The sequence below is a fragment of the Leuresthes tenuis genome, unplaced genomic scaffold (genome assembly GCF_036924035.1).
Source record: "Leuresthes tenuis unplaced genomic scaffold, fLeuTen1.0.hap1 SCAF_21, whole genome shotgun sequence".
In the NCBI taxonomy this organism is placed as follows: Eukaryota; Metazoa; Chordata; class Actinopteri; order Atheriniformes; family Atherinopsidae; genus Leuresthes; species Leuresthes tenuis.
Window position 1 is genome coordinate 21,259,239 of NW_027325375.1, and position 16,141 is coordinate 21,275,379.

The 16,141-nt window shown below is 42.2% G+C and overlaps 1 protein-coding gene across 2 annotated transcripts in view; it reads right to left on the minus strand.

The window, feature by feature from the left end:
• Nucleotides 1-7,344: 7,344 nt before the first annotated feature.
• The window catches only part of robo3 (roundabout, axon guidance receptor, homolog 3 (Drosophila)), an 83,708-nt gene continuing 74,911 nt past the window's right edge, over nt 7,345-16,141 (minus strand). Inside the window, exons 18-27 of one of the 2 annotated variants that reach the window (XM_072374606.1) lie at nt 15,722-15,761; nt 15,381-15,520; nt 15,020-15,301; nt 14,634-14,781; nt 13,958-14,176; nt 13,023-13,219; nt 12,787-12,894; nt 12,242-12,409; nt 11,018-11,160; nt 7,345-8,213 (exon numbers count right to left, since the gene is read on the minus strand). In XM_072374606.1, coding sequence (XP_072230707.1) covers nt 8,202-8,213; nt 11,018-11,160; nt 12,242-12,409; nt 12,787-12,894; nt 13,023-13,219; nt 13,958-14,176; nt 14,634-14,781; nt 15,020-15,301; nt 15,381-15,520; nt 15,722-15,761 — 1,457 coding nt within the window. In that variant the 3' untranslated portion in view covers nt 7,345-8,201. Of the gene's footprint in view, nt 8,214-11,017; nt 11,161-12,241; nt 12,410-12,786; nt 12,895-13,022; nt 13,223-13,957; nt 14,177-14,633; nt 14,782-15,019; nt 15,302-15,380; nt 15,521-15,721; nt 15,762-16,141 lie in introns of both variants that reach the window. The other variant, XM_072374605.1, reaches the window with a different exon arrangement.

Here is a 16,141-nt window from a genome sequence, read left to right on the forward strand (position 1 = left end):
AGTCACAGTGACAAGTGATTTGTTAACTTGAGTGAGGTACAAATTGCAAAAACAAGCAGCCGCAGCAGCACCGCACACAGATATGAGTGCAAAGCAAGAGCTGCTGTTGGTGTTCGGGCTCAGGTGGCTGAGACTCATTTACACTGACTGACAGAAGCAGTTAGCTCTGGTGTTGCATACTAAAGTGGTAATCATTCAATTAACTGGAAATCAATAACAGCCATATGGGTGATGTGGTTCGGTATTGCTCTGTCAGTCACGCAGCCAGAGCTCCCTCACACACACACACACACACACTTTCCAGCAGCTCCTCGACCACCACAAAAAAAAAGTCAAGCCTCTCGGCTCCGGTCATCCCCGTTTCTGTTCTACGGTGGCCCCGAAAGTGCAAAAAACACAACCAAAATAAAACTGTTAATAAGACATCATTGTTTTAGCCTCTATTCATCCTTCTGTAACATTAACTGAATGTTAAATGTTCAGTCACTACCCACACAGTAATCTACCTCCGACCTTTAGTGACCTCGCCGCCTACATAATGGCTTCATTTTAGCTCCCTTATGCATGCATGATATCAGCCAAAAAAGTCACAAACATCCATCTCGCCCTGTCACAAAACAAATTAACATGGAAATTGGTGTGATCCATTTAGGAATGAGGGAGCGAGGCCTTAAACAACGCCGCCGTCTTTCTTTGCATCCCTCCTTTTCCTCTCCACCTCTTCCCACTGCTCTCGGGCCCCCTCTTCCTCCAGGCCTGGTGGGCGTTTCGGCCGTGACACCCGCCGAATGAATGAGTGAGGTGATTAATAGCTTAGAGGGAGAAAAGAAAGGAGGGATGGGAGGACAGAGGGAAATGGGAGATATGCAAAGGGTAAGGGGTGCTGGGTCACGCCGCAGAAGGTCACTAACGTAAATCTTCCCATTGTCTTGCTTGTTTTGGGCTTGTTTCATTCCACATCTTGATGATGGTCCAAACAAAACAAAACAAAACAAGGATTACTGATACAGCACATTCAGTTGGTGTCGGAGAAGCTGCTTTTAATCCTTAAGAAAATAAAGCGAATGAATCCAATTCCCTTTTACGCATTCTCTCAGGCTGAGAACACAAACTTCCTCTTCAAATAAGCTGTTCAAGTTTTCTGAAGTGCAACAAAAAACTCAAATCTGTCATTTGTTCTTTTGTCTCACCCTCGATTTAACCAACAAAAGTCCAAAGACGGGATTTTCAGTGTTATAAATGTAAAATTTGATGCAGCAACATGTTCAAAGCAGCTGAAAGGGAGGCAAAGAAAGACATAAAAGCTCACAGAAAATACAAGAAACACCTAACAATGCGAGTAACGATTTTCAGATGCTTTACTGACCAGTTTTGTTGCATAAAAGAGAGTCAAATAGAAGAGTTTATAGAATATAAAAGCAACACCTTTCAGCAGGATTTGGTGAGGGAGTCGGGATTGGGATCGGGAATAAAAAGGAGCATCCACCAAAGGTTTAGTCTTTACATGCAAGGATGGGTCGTGGCTCACCACTTTGTGCCAAAAAGTTCCACAAAAATACTTTTAAATGCAAGATAACAAATGGGTTCGGTCTTTCAGCAGATTGTGAAAAGATTCGGAGAGTCTGTGTGTGAAGGTCAAACAAAATTTAAAAAAAAATTGTTCATCTGCTTCTACAAAGATGAGAACCAGCATCCAGGCTGTTATCACAGAAAGGAGCAAAAGCCAGCATCTGTAGTGGTACGGGGGGGGGACTCAGAAAAACAAAGGAAGACTATTTGTTTTTTGGCATCAAATCTGAAATGTGTTCATATTTTCAAACTACAATGAAGTGGGTCACTGATGACATTAAAAGGCCTTTCTTTGAGCTTTTTGGGAAAGTTTCCAAACAAATAAACAGATTACAGAGTTGTGTTTTCACAAAATCTCCTGGAAAACTTTCCTGGAGGTTGTATTATTGAAGAAGGTATCAATTGTAATGATCTGTGAAACCTGAGTTCAGAAATATAGACAAATAAATCCGTCTCTGAGCGTTGTCTTTTATTGTTAAATAGAGAAATTGATATTTCCAGGCTAGGAATAGCTACCTATGGTCAGGCTGGATGAGTGGGTGGACCAAACAATGTTTCCCCTCCGTTTGTTTATTGGTTTAAAATCAATACTTCATGCCACGATTGCGCGTTCTATATTTCCACACAAATACACGGTGGTGTAGTGTTGTTCTGTGAAATCAGGTCTGAACTGAATTATTCAAGTCCTCGTATACTATGACATTCATCTAAAACTGTAGGACTCTCCACACCTTGTTGAAATGAATCCAATTTATCTGAAGTGTAACAGAATAACATGAAAGAGGCCCATCCAGAAACCATCTCGACAAATATATCCACCCACAAGCTGCTTATACCGAGAAGATGGTTGTAGTTCTCTGCCAGTTTGACGCTCCTCGGTGCATACGGCAGTCATCCAGGTGCGATGCGATGTGAATTTGGAGGGAGAATAAGGGGCCTTTTAAAGGCAGAGGTTCGTTTTTGTTTTCAGACTGCGGGTCCATCGAAAAAAGAGCCACGTTGCAAATGTATCGAACTTTTGAGAAGTTGTGCTTTGAGCAGGACTGGAAAGATTTGCAGTTTCACCTTTATTGAAAGTGGGAATCTGCTGCAGTACGGCAGCAGTTTGATCTCACCGTGTTACCTTTACAAGAGAACAGAGCTGGTGTTTTTATCAAGTGAAATATTTCAGATTCCAAGTTGGATACAGTGCAGGTTTTTACGTAAAAACTGAACGCAATCATTTGCAACCCTGTTTGTAACTGGAAATTGAATAAAGACATACAAAATGTTGAAACTGTGAAATATATGCCAGTCAAACTCTTCTGATGCTCAGTTTGAAACTGCACCCTGGATCATGGATGTGCACAACGGCAGAGGCTAAACCTTTAATAGGAATAAATTCTGACCTCACTTACACGACTTATCACATGAACAATCAGCTGCTTCTGCTTCTGGACGATAAAGACGGCCGACACTTGTTGATTTTAAAAAAATATTCACAACACCTGTTTCCCAAAGAAGTTGAGTCTTGTCAGTCATACTAAATGTCAATACTGTAGGAGTTCAAAAGCAATTGGAGAGGTTCCTCTGCAGCAGACAAAGACATCGACTGCACTTTTCATCTTCCCTCCTGATGTGAACCGAAGCCATCGTAGCAGACGCCATCTACACATTTCGTGCCGTGGGGTCTCTTCCTTTAATCTGGCTTTAGTCGGGTTGCCTCATTGACTCTGAAAGTTTGAAATATTCAGCCTCTTCGTGCTGAAAGGGGCTTTTTGCTGGGTTTACGTTTAGGAGCGTTCTTCCTGGATTCTGAAATGTGGGCCAATGAATACAGCTCTGAATTCATTCCTGCTGCTCCTGTCAGCTCTGAAATCATCGGTGTTGATGTGCCAGGCTCACTGGGAGCCGTACAACAGAAGCAACACCGGGTTTTTAGAGTTGAGGTGCTGCGGTATTGGATATGAGCTGTTTTTTTCACTTTCCTTTTCACATCTTGTTGATTTTTGTTTCATCACTCTATGGAACTTTGTTCCACAAGTCCTATTTTTTTTTTCCTCATTCTTATTTCATCTGGGTGTTTTTCTGAGCTGAAGTCTCTTCTTTCCGTCTCCGAATCTTACCAGGGTTTTGCACGTTGCGCTGAATCCTCTGAAGACCACTGACCCTTGACGTGGAGGCGTGTTTGACTGCATCCTGGAAAGCAAGGAAGGATTGCAGTTCACAGGGGGTCATGTCCCTTGCCTCCTTTCACAAGCTAGGAGCAGATCCCTCCACTGTGGACAGAAATAACAAAAAGTTGAAATATCATGAAATGGAATGAATAAAAAGACATATTAAGCCTTCAACATGTGAAACTGCACTTTAGCCCTCTCTCAAAACAGGTATGAAGTATTCATCCCTATTTTTCCGTTGTGTTGCCTCACAACCTGATATCAAAATAGATTTTCATCGTCTGTATAATTTCATCGACCCAACATGCGTGCGATATTAGTAGTTAAACAGAACCATAAACTTAAAAACAGAAGACCTTAGCGTGCATGAGTACCGGTAATTAGACCCACAAAGTCAACACAAAATACAAGGACTTTGACTAGTCTCCTTTGTAAATTAACTTACACCCTTAAAACTTGCCAACATATCTGCATTGTCAACTCAAATGAGATTTTTTTTTTAATTTATTGGGAAATTTATACAAATATAATTTCTATGGCAATTTAGCTAACTACATACGATTTAGCTTGGTGCTAACCTGTAGAAACTGAAGTCTTCGGTGACACCTCCAGTCCGGTTCAGCTGCATTTAAAACTGCCCAGGCCGTCACGTGATCTCACGCCAGGTGCGCTCTGAACCAATCGGATTTGAGAATGAGCAAACGGCTTCCGCTAAACTAACAGTAAACTTCTGCTAGACAAAATCACTTATTTAGTTTTAACCGTTTTTCAGTGTCAGTTTCTAAAATGTTAAGTAAGCAAAGGCGTTGCTTAATTTTCTATTTCTATTAAACCTACACAGCCTCATACAAACGTTTTTTTCCAACTTTTGTGAGGTGACGTAAGAAAAGAAAAAATTAAAAAGTGATGGAATCACCACATTATGAAGACGAAGACATTAAGAATGCATTCTATGTTTTGTTTTAAGAAAAGAGAAAGAAGAAAACACAGATAAGACACAAAACTATTTTATCTAAAACATTAACAATATGGCTTTGTGAAACACCAAAAAAATCAAATGAAATCGTAATATTAAAAGTTTTACATATTTTTTATTTATTTATTTTTCCAGATGAAGTAGTAGAGGGAAACTGATGGAATCAAATAGTTAATGGTTGTTTTTCTTCCGGCTTTTTGGACGGGTTGAAATATTTGCGCACTTCTCTAATGAAAAACAATGGAGCCTTGTCATTGACCATTTTCCCATCATAAATTTTCATTTGGATTGAGATCATCATCAAACTCTGAGTCTAATCCTAAACTCTGAGTTGATCTACTCTGAGATAGAAAACTCTGAGTTTCCGGTTCCAGAAATGCTGATTTGAGTTAGTTTAGTCAACTCTGAGTAGTTTAACCTTGAGTACCCCACAACTATAAAAAGCCAGCATTAATGGAGTCGCGATCCGACGAGTCACCATGGCAACGGGGAAAAGGATGGCTACGTTTTTCACCAACCTCAAATCTCAATGCGCTCATACGGCGAGTTTTAACAAGTTTTTAGAAAGAAGTGCAACACCTGCAGCTGCAAAAGAGAGGGAGGCGGCGTGGGAGGACATTGCTGCTCGGGTCAATGCATAAGTTTAAATGTAGTCCTTTGCAATCAGAATAATATTACTGGTGAAAATTACTTGAATGGTAGCCTATTCATTTATTTCATTTAGGTGCAATCCCACGGGGGAGAAGCGCACTTGGCAGCAGTTTAAGATGAAATATAAAAACATTATTCAAACAGGTAAGACCTCGGCATGGAGGAACCTCATTTTGATCATGTTTTACACTGTAAAGTACATATTAAGAGGCTATTTGACTGTGCAGTTGTTTTATCCCAACATCATGCTGTTTTCACACAAATGTCTTCTCATCTATATCATGTTCTGATAATAATTAAGCCTATTTAAACTAACACAGACTTCAACACAACCAACAGAAAGAAGGCAGATGCCTATAAAAGCACCGCCACCTCTCAGGCAGTGGAGCTGGCCCTAAACCAGAATATTGGAAGGCCTGTGGCTGAGGGGATGCCTGGAGGGAGCTCATCCTCTGAGTCCACTCCCCCCAAGACAAAAGACCTATAGACATATTTTTTAAGCCTTTTGTCTTTTTTTTTCTTTTTTTGTCCCAACAGATTCTGATGGTGCCGCTCAAAAAGATAATTGTCTGGAAATGCTAAAACATCTATGTGCGGTCTGAAAACCATCTCCTGACGAATATTTAATTCTCTGCACAGTAATACTGCAGCTTAATCCACGGGATCGTTGTCAAAAGGACATGCCATGTTTGTGAAAAAAGTCGCCTCCTACTGTGCCTAATGGGCTTCCAGAACTTCTAGAAGAACTAAGCTGCTAAAACTCTCCTGCTGACTGAATGAATGAGGAAATCAAATGGAGTGTGTGGCTGAAAGAGGGCGCAGACACTCAAGGTTTACTGAAAAAAAACCTGGTCCCGACCAGGTTAGGTTCATAGAGTCTGTTGCTACGGTAACTAACCGAGAGCTTAAGTTACCTCTCTCTCAGAAACAGGCTAGAGTTACCCCTCTTTCTCTGGTTTGAGTTACCTCCCTCTGTGAAACGGAAAACTCAGTTTCCCTCATTTCAGCGTTAATAAACTCAGAGTTTTCACTAAACCTGCTTTGTGAAACGGACCTCAGGACTGTTTGCTGGCCGTGTCATTGAGTTGATATGTCTTTTCTGAAGAAAAATGTGAACACTTTCAACACCTCCTTTAAACTGACGTGATGAGAAAAGTGTCCAAAATGTCATTATCCTCCTGTGCATTTACTGTGGAGGTAATGGCTGCCATCTCCCCGTGTCCTTTACCTGATATCATCGCCCCCATATCATCAGGGATTTTGGAAATGTGTTTGTTTTCTTCAGACAATTATCTTACTATGTTTCATTCGACCTTCACCAAACTAAAGTTCCAGCATCGTCTCCTTATCAACTGCAGATTGGTGCTTCATTTCTGAATATCACTTTCATTCAATCATCCACAGTCCAGGAGGACTGCTTCTCTTTAGCCGCTGTAACCTTGTTTTCTTCTGTTTAGACTTTAGTGATGGTTTACATTTTGTTTCATTTCCTTCAGCTGCTTTTTTACAGTTCACTCAGACTCTGATTTTCTGCCCATTTGTTTTGTCATTTCTTTTGTTTTGCATTTTCTATTTTCAGTCATTTTGCTTAGAGTTTTCTGTCCTGTTGTTTTGACGTCTGCATGTTTCCCCTTTAAACACCTTCCTGTTCTGTTTGCGCTTGTTCTATATTGTAGACACGGCTGACTGGGAACAACCGGCATCTTTTGCCACACTCCGAGTCAAATTTCCTCTCTGAAACAGATTTCTTATCTTTTTCATCTTTTCCAATAACAGGTCTCTTGTTGGGACCAATCGACTGGGTGCAACTCATAAAACATGTGAAGGTATTTATTTTAGAAATGCATCTGACACCAATCATGATCAGTCGTCGTTGCCACAGCATGATGCTGCCGCCACCTCTTCAGTGTGAGGATGGCGCTCTCTGGGTAATGGGTTTGGGTAAGAAGCTAATAAGTCTTTAAGCTGCTCGAAAAAATACAAACAGAAGCGTTGATCAGCAAATGTATTTTATTGTACATTTACAAAACAACAAGAGTACAAAAGTCAGTTCACAGACATTTTTTTTTTGTTCGTTTTTTAGGAGTATATGAAAATTTGATCTCATAACTGCAGCAAACAGTCTCTCAGATGGACAAGGGGAGGGGACCAAGAGGGGTTACAATCAAACTTTCGTAAAGCCTGTCTGTCTGTCAGCTTTCACACCGCTGCAGAGAATCCAGAGGAAACATAGAAAAGTATGACATTCGTAACGGACAACACGGGTGCAGGGATCCCGGCGGGGAAGCGCTCGGGCCGCAGGCGTCCTTTCTGGGTTCGTTTTGGCTTTTCCGACCTCCCCTCTTAACCGACAAACACACTTTGTGCTTCATATTTTCTGTTGTTTTGCCATCACAACAAGAGTGCAACAGTAGTTAATGCTTTTCCAAAAAGTATACATATTGACAAAAAAGTTGGCACATTCAAGAAGACATGTTCATTTTTTTTTTTTATAATAACAGACTTTTTTTTTTTTTTTAACATTTGTGATTTTTCTTTTTTTAATCGTCATAAATACAATATATGTCTCTTTCCCTGTATCCAGATCCCACAAAAGAACAGTTCAGACGGAGTTATTTACAAAATAAGGAAGGTGGGTGAATTAAACTCATAAATAATTATAGTTTACCAAAAATTAGGATGTAAAGTCTGTTCTTTCTTTCACAGCAGTGACACTGTAATGAGTCTAACTTCTTGAAAACTATTAGCTTCTCCTCTTGTTTAGCTCATTGTGTCCATGGTAGGGAGATGGAGGGAAGGGGCGATTGAGGCATCCCAGGTACAGTACACTCATGGAACCACTGGTGTCCTTATCTCATGGCCTAAAGAGGGAAAAACAAATTTAACACAGTGAGGATCAATCTCATGTAGCAGTGCTTCACTCCAGAATATGCTCTTTATAGCTTCTGTTCACCTGAAGTGTTGATTTTCATTTGTAGTTATGTATTTATTTGTTATCAATGCAATTTAGAGTGTAGTACATTGAAAAACAAATCTCTGTGGTGCACTTTCACGCAGTTTTTCCAGGTATTTGGTAGGTTAAAAGAGAACGTGCTACGTTTCCTCCATAATGGGGAGGGGAAGCATTTTTAAATCTGCGTTCCTTTCAAAAAGTGTCTTAGATCAGTGGTTCCCAACCTGGGATCCCCCAGTATCCTAAGGGGGCGGCCAAAGATTGCAAAAGGCGTCCCAGGTTTTTAACTGAGCTTGTCTATATTAGATGCGCAAGCGTACAAAATCACAACACATTTACCGATGTCATCATCTAAAGTCCATGCAAGGATGAAGTACATCAAACAGCTACACAGGCGTATGCTGGTTATCGCACGGTGAAGTGCTTTGGGTTTTTTTAGAATTGCAAGAAATAAAAGAAACCTTGAGAGAGCACATCTACAAGTGCGCGAACAGCTGACTGATGCACTTTTGATTAAGCCGGCGTTCCTCACAGACACATTCACTCTCCACACTGAAGCCAGCAAGTCGATGCAGAGTCCTGAATAAAACACCATGCAGTGCAAAGACGCTCTTCATTGTAAAAATCCCCCGACACGGAGCTACAATCTCCAAGTTAGATTAAACAGTCCTCTCCAGCATGCTTCAAGAGTAAATTAAGTCCTGTTTTCCCAATGTCCAACACTTCATTGTCAGAGGAATTAAAGTGGACCTTTGCAATTCGACCCTCGAGGATTGGGAATACTTCAGCTGTGAGCTAAACTTTAGTTTCAAAGAAATATTTCCAAGAAAAAAAAAATGGATTGTCAAACGACACTGCATCCAGGCTGGTCAAAAAAAGGAAAAACTAAAACAGTTCCAGGGTATATTCCCATTCAGCACAACATCTTTTTTTAATACAACATAAACAAAAGCCAATTTACGTCTCATCCCTGGACAGAGGCCGGCAAGCTCAAAGTTAGCCATTAGGAGAAGTGCAACTGATTGTTCTGGAAAAGAATGCCAATAAAGCTTTGGAAACCCAGAGAAAAAAGGTGCTGGAACCACTGTTTTAGAATATGTTGCTGCAGCCATGTCAAGTCATTTTTTAACTTTGCAACTTTGGGATAAATAACAGCCTGAATATTGTGAAAAGACATTTATTTGGATTCGTGTTTCTGGAAGAACAGGGATACCGCATGCTAACACGTCCTCTTAAATCCGAGCTGCCTGTCAAGTCTGCAATCCTCATTCAGACGTCTCGTAAATTGGGAGTCTTTTCAGTGCCAGTAATATAACTATCCTTTGGTTCTCAGCACCAGAGCTGATTTAACAGGCCAGAGGATGTCTCCTGACCCAGACTGGCCGCCTGGGTCAAAGGCCAGAAGATATCAGGCAGGAGCACCACATGAGGAAGAGGTAACCTAATCCGGGCTTCCTGTACAAACACCTCAAACTTTATTGCCTGGGAGGGTCACGCTTTCATGTCCCTGGGAAGGCATGAAAAGGCCAGTTAGGGTCAGCTGGGGGCACTTGGAGAGCGGGCTGGGGGTGTTCCTTACTGCTCCGTGGGGGGTGACCTGAGGTGGCACGAGATACAAGGGAACCCTGTCTGTGTGAATGAGCACAGCAAGTGGAGAGTGCAATTGTGCCTGTGACTGTCACTTTTACAAGCTGCTTTGCTACATTCCCATGTCAGATGTGCATTAAGAACCGACCCCTGACAGCGCCGTCCCTCTTCTGTCTCTTCGTGCAGCAGCTTTATGGTGACGCCTCGGGTTGCAGCTTTAAACTTAACAACTACAGCTCTAAAGGAAAGCATGAAAGAAGCTACACAGACCCAATAAAAGTGCACGCCTATCGAAGTTCAAAGTGAACTTGTAAATGAACCCAAAGAAATATAGCAAATTTCACAGAAATTCTACGTTCAGTGTTTTCCATTCAGAATTTAAAGTTAAAATAGATTTTCTTCCATAGACAATGTATGAAAAATGGGTAAAAAAAAAGGGAAAGTAAACTTTTTTTTAAATAAATTTATATGGAATGATGAAAAGAAAATAGAAGCTCTGAAATGGAGACTGCAAGTGAGATGAATCTGAATATTTGAAATTAATTGATCATGGTGTCATTGCAGTTACATCAGTTTGTTGACAAGACGCTGACAATTGTGGTCTCACTCTTTCTATTCAACTTTTGAATTTTGAATTTTCCAACAACCGTTAAAACACAGGACCCCGAATGAAAACTGTATCTCCGTTATGACTCATAATTCTAGGCAGCCAGCTTACTGTCTACCTCCTGTAAAGTCAAACATTGTCAGTGTTGCCTGTCTAACAGAAACTCCCTGCAGAGCTTTCCATTCGACTGGCACAGCTTGCTCTGCCATAAAAGATACCGTCTCGTCACCCGTGAGCCTGCAGGGGGTGCATTTAAAGGAGTGCTCCCACCGTGAAGCATGCCCTCAGAAGTGCACTCCAGAGAGAGTGCAGGGCGTGCACGCTTAATTGTTTCTTACTGTAAATCTCACTGGCTAGACGGTATTGGTAGATCTGTGTGTATGAGCCTGAGAGGTTGATGGTGTGTGTGTTCAAGAGCATCTGAAAGCACCAAATATTTAAACAATTTTAAGAAAGAAGTTTTTTTGTTTCTTTTTCCTGCATTCAACATAAAAACTGTGAGCGGAGCTGTATTCTACCTCGTTGTGTTTTCTGGCAGAGTTGAGCCCCCGAGAGCCGGTGGAGCCTCTGGATGACGAGCTCCCCGTGGTTGAGCAGTTGCTCGACATCTGACTCCTCGAAAGGTAGCCGCCCTTACTGCCGTACGGCATCACTTCCTCGTCTGGTGAGATGAGGACAAAGGAGAGGAGACCGGGTTAAAAGCCACGACCTGCACTGGTGCAGCTGAAGGCCGCTGTCAAAAAGTTTCTCTGTGGGAAAACAAACTTTACTTTTTACAACACTTTTTATGCTTTAACTCTCACAGTCACACATTTTTCATTTGCGCTATTTCTGTCTTGTGACATTTGCTGTTCAATGCAAGCAACTTTTCCAGAGGAGCAATCTGAAAAAACCATACGAGAGCTTTAAAATTACTGAATTTTCTGGAAAATTATTTCACCTGAGTCATAGCTATGAGAAAAAGAAAACATCCACATGTTAAGTAAGCAACACCCAAACAATACAGTTTGAGACATGAAGCAAGTCAGAGAAGAGAAAAATGATGAGCTAAGTAACTGAGATGAGATAACTGAAATAGAAACTTTCTTGAGGCTTGTCTTGGATGAACTGTTACAATAGGTGACGATGCATAAATGGTTTGATTTAAAAAAAAAAAACAATACATATCTTAATGGAATATATGAAACCAGCAGCGACCAGTTAAAAACATCGCAAAGGGTGTTGAAATGTAATGAGACCAAAAAAGGGATGAAATGTTTTACAGCCTGAAAGTAACAATAAATAAAATCCAACCAAAAGTTAAACATGTTACTGATGGTTGAAAAACTGCTATAAGTCATCTAAAAAAAATGGTTTAAGAGAGAGTTAAAATTGCTACAGAATTCTTGATTTCCAGAGCCACACACCTTGTGCTTTTATTTAGAGCCAACATGTTGAAATGTGAGTGCCTGCGCAAACTTTATGCTGCAGAGTCATTCATAAGGAATGACATGTTCCAGTCAGTTCCATTTGGCTTCACTGTGTAGTGCTGGAGGATCAGATTCTGCAGTGCAGCAGTACAGCATGATGAAGCATTATGTGGAACAGGCTTCTTCTGACTGTGGCAACAAGTGTTTACAGTATCTCAGCCAGATACACAGAAATAGAGTCTTTCGATCCCATTGTAAATCTCTGTAAGGAATGGACCTAAACTCTGTGAAATTTGATCCGTCTAACTTTAACTGACAGAAGCTGTTTCTTACTGTCGGCACGTCTTTGTCCCGAGCCTTTCCGCTGGTGGCTGTTGCTGCTTGATTCGCTTCTCTCCAGGGATGACAGAGTGCTGTTTGCCACGCCGCCTGCCTCCACGCACCCCTGGGGGTCCTGCAGCCTGGCCTCATCTGGGGGGGGCGCTGGAGGTGGGGGCAGGTCTAACAGCCAGAGGTTGAGGAGTAGATCATGCATGAGTATTTCAAATGTAATGCAGATATGTTTTTCTTGGACTGGCTAATGCCTGTTAGATAATAGCTTGCCTTGGATTGAAAGCGAGAACCTCCTGACTACTCACAGCCTTATTCTCCTTTAGTAAGATTGTGAATTTGAATAATCGACAATGCTCTGCTTGTTGAAATGAGTGTGCTCTGAAACCCTTTTCTTGTAAACATATAGCATGTGCATAAAAAACAGATTGTGTGTATATTGAATTTGTACCAAAGATGCACTCAGTCAGTGTTGCCAAACACCTAAATGTATGGGTTTATACCAAACTGTCCCCTGTGCAAACATGCATGTATTTAAATCTGTTCACCTCCTTGGATGTCTCTTCTGTACGCTGAGCTCTTGGACACCTTTTTCTTGACTCTTGATTTTTGGTTGGGAGGAGTGGACGCGTCTGCTGGGGAGGAGCGGCTATGGACTGTCGGAGGAAAAACAAAACCCCATCAGACAGACGGTTTTCTATTCTTATCTTCCGCGATCCTGCTCAGATTCTGCATTTCGATGGCTGCCTTAGGCGCGTACGCATGAGCACACCAGTCACTTTACCGGGTGTAGTCGCGCTGACAGCGTCTTCATTCGGAGCTGGCCCCTGGCTGTGGAGGCAGCGCTGGGCAGGACTTTGGCACTGCAGCGTGCCAACCTCTGATGAGCCGTGATGCTGTTGGCTGGAGAGGTTGGGGTTGGACTGAGTGAGTGGAGAGCTCGGAGCCTGGGGAACTGGCACCGGACCGCAGGGTAACCTTCTGCTAAGGCAAGTAAGGGCAACATGTTACCGAGGTTTATGTTACAGCATGCGTGTGTGTTTCATACTTTGTTTGGCAGCGTAATATTTGCCTGGCATCTCCATATATGATTTCAAATGTCTGATTCACTGTTATTCATGTAGATATTTGAACCTATGGCCAGTCGCAGCTGTTGGGCTTCGAACAAAACAAATTACATTCAGCTGAATTAAGCAGGTTGCTGTAAATAGGCTGAGAGCGGACTGAATCTGAAGCTGCTGAACCAGCTCTTTATTAAAAAAAAAAGGTCAATAAAAATTCAGTGTCTGAATCTGTGGGATTTGTGGCAAATCAGGACCACAAAAAGCAAAGTTAGAACGTTCATTCTACCTAAATAAACATTATCAGCTTAAAAAGTGGGAATGACTTCAAACGATTACGCCATAGATTTCTAAATATATGATAACATTCTCTTTCTTTTTTTCCCAATTTTCTGTTTTTTTTTTTTAAGTTTACCTCGGTTTCTATCAATTAAGACTTTTAACATTTAAATAATTCAACCTTAATGATTGGGATATTGATTATGGAAGCTTTAAGTGGGGAACTTTTTGCCTGCCAACACTGTCATCTGTCTGTGAACCACCCTAAGGTAAAACACAAGACAGATGAGATAATCAACCGCCCACAACGCCTTAATGTGACTTGAAGTCTATTCGTGAAAATGAAAGCATACTTGAAGCACCGTGTCCGTTCACGTACCGTAACAGCTGCTGGCTCTCTTGTTGGTTGAGGCGGAGGAGGTCATGGGGGGCTCTGGGCTCATCATGAGGTGACGGGGTGAGCGTTGCGGTTGACTGGTGGCTGTAAGAGGTGGCGGGAGAAGAAGCGTTGTTCCGCTGAGGGGGACAGACCCCATCCTCACAGCCCTCCATCAGGTAAGTCCTCTCCGGGAGCGGCGGACACCACTCCTCTTCCGAGCTACACGCAAAAGAAGAGATTTAGTCATCGATTACGCAGCGCACAGGCTTAGATGGATCTTATGGCCATGCGTTGTTAAAAAAATACTGTTGAGAAGCAGCTTGTTGGTTCACTGGTTTCTTCAAATGTAACTTGCTGCGAGGCTACTTAATGATTAATGATGTTCTTTCAAGCTAGACTCAAGTTTGCCATTGGCAAAACTGCAGGAGGCTAAGCTTCTTATTGGGTGGCACTGCTGTTCTAAGGTTGCAGAGAGTGAGTTGTAGAGGAGGAAAACAGCTAAATGACTAAAGCCATTGACCAAGGCCGAGATAATCGAGTTGTTATGGCCAGAGGCATGAGAACCATGTCGGGTTAGATACTTTATGTGCCTGTTAGAGATGAGGCTAAGTCTAAGTGATGATCAAGCAGTGTAAAACGAATTTAAAGACGTGTGGGATTTGGGAGCCTTCCTCACCCCATGTCCATGTCATCATGCGCTGGGAGCTGTTCATCCTGCTCACACTGTTCCAGCTCTCCAATGGGTGGAGGTGGGGGCAAAGCCTCCATCCAGGTCAGAGATGGAGTCTTGACAGCCTTACCCATCGCCTTCTGCTTGGGCTTACCTTCAGAACAAAACAGATTCACAGAGAGGCACTGATTCCCTTGAAGAGGAGGCTTTGTGAAATTGAGCTCATCCATCATGAGCATAATCTGACAAATATCCCAGCAGTGCTGTGGCTCAAAGATATGAATATGGTGACATCCCAACGTGATTTTAGAGCTATTTCCATCCCGCTCATTTAAAACTAAAGCTGACCACTGCTTTCATACATAAACAGAAGAAAAGGCTGCTCATCTCACCACTGCAGCGGTCCGGCTGTGCATACTGAGCCCTCGAGGGTCCTGGCTGGTTGATCCAGTGTCCGTCATCCTGCTGCTCACCACTGTGAGCTGGCGCCTGTGTCTGATTGCTAATGGGCATGATGGAGGTGGTGGCGTACGGAGCGGTGGAGCTGTTTTGGGCATAGGTGAAGCTGTGAAGGTCCTCACTGGTTGCATCAATGGTGCTGTAGATTGGGCCCTCTGTGGAGCCTCCCATACTGTATTTCTCTGTCTGATTCAGGTAGTTTGAGATGCCAGCCTCTGTACAAAGATGGAAGCTGTATTTTGCACAGTTTTCTTGATAAATACATACCAAATCAGGCCAAAGAGACTTTCTTACCATTGTAGTATCTCTCAGCTGTGTCGTGATTGGCAGTGCAGCAGTTGACGGCCTCTTTACTGCTGTGAACCAAGTTGGTGGTCGGCCAAGAGTCTGCCAGCCACGGGTAGTTCCCCATGCTGCCTCCCAGCAAGCCAGGCCTACAGAGACATTCTGGCATTAATTGAAAGTGCGGAGCAAATGCAATGACTATCCAGATGGAGACAGAGGCAAGCAGAGGAAAGGCTGTACGTGCTCAGAAAGAAATATTGGAATGTATCGATAACGTAACGAGAATTTAAAAAGGGAGGGCGAAAGACTGCAGATCCTTTACAGAGTCGATTCAACCACATAAACCATACCTTCCATTAAGCCCTGATCCCTCTCCATGAGGGAAACCAACTGCAAGAAGACAGAAAGAAGAAGAGTTCAAAGGAGGGGTAAACCGACTACTACATTTGACATTTCTGTGACCCACTTTGCTTCCACTCCTTTTGTTCACTCCTTAAAATAGAAAAAAGATCTTATCCAGAACCAGCTGAGATATTCACTTTGTATAAGTCTGTTATCTTGAAGAGTTGCAAATGTTATTGCAGAGACAAAACAATGGAAACATGCAGCTATGTTTGTCGGATCAAATTTTCGTGACATATCAATAGACGTGTGTACAGTAAGTGGAAATATAATCAATATAGTGGAGCTGAAAAACTATTCAAGCTCAACTTCAGCCCATGTTGACTATTTTAGTGTTCATTTCTATCTTAACTTTAAAAAAAGAAAAG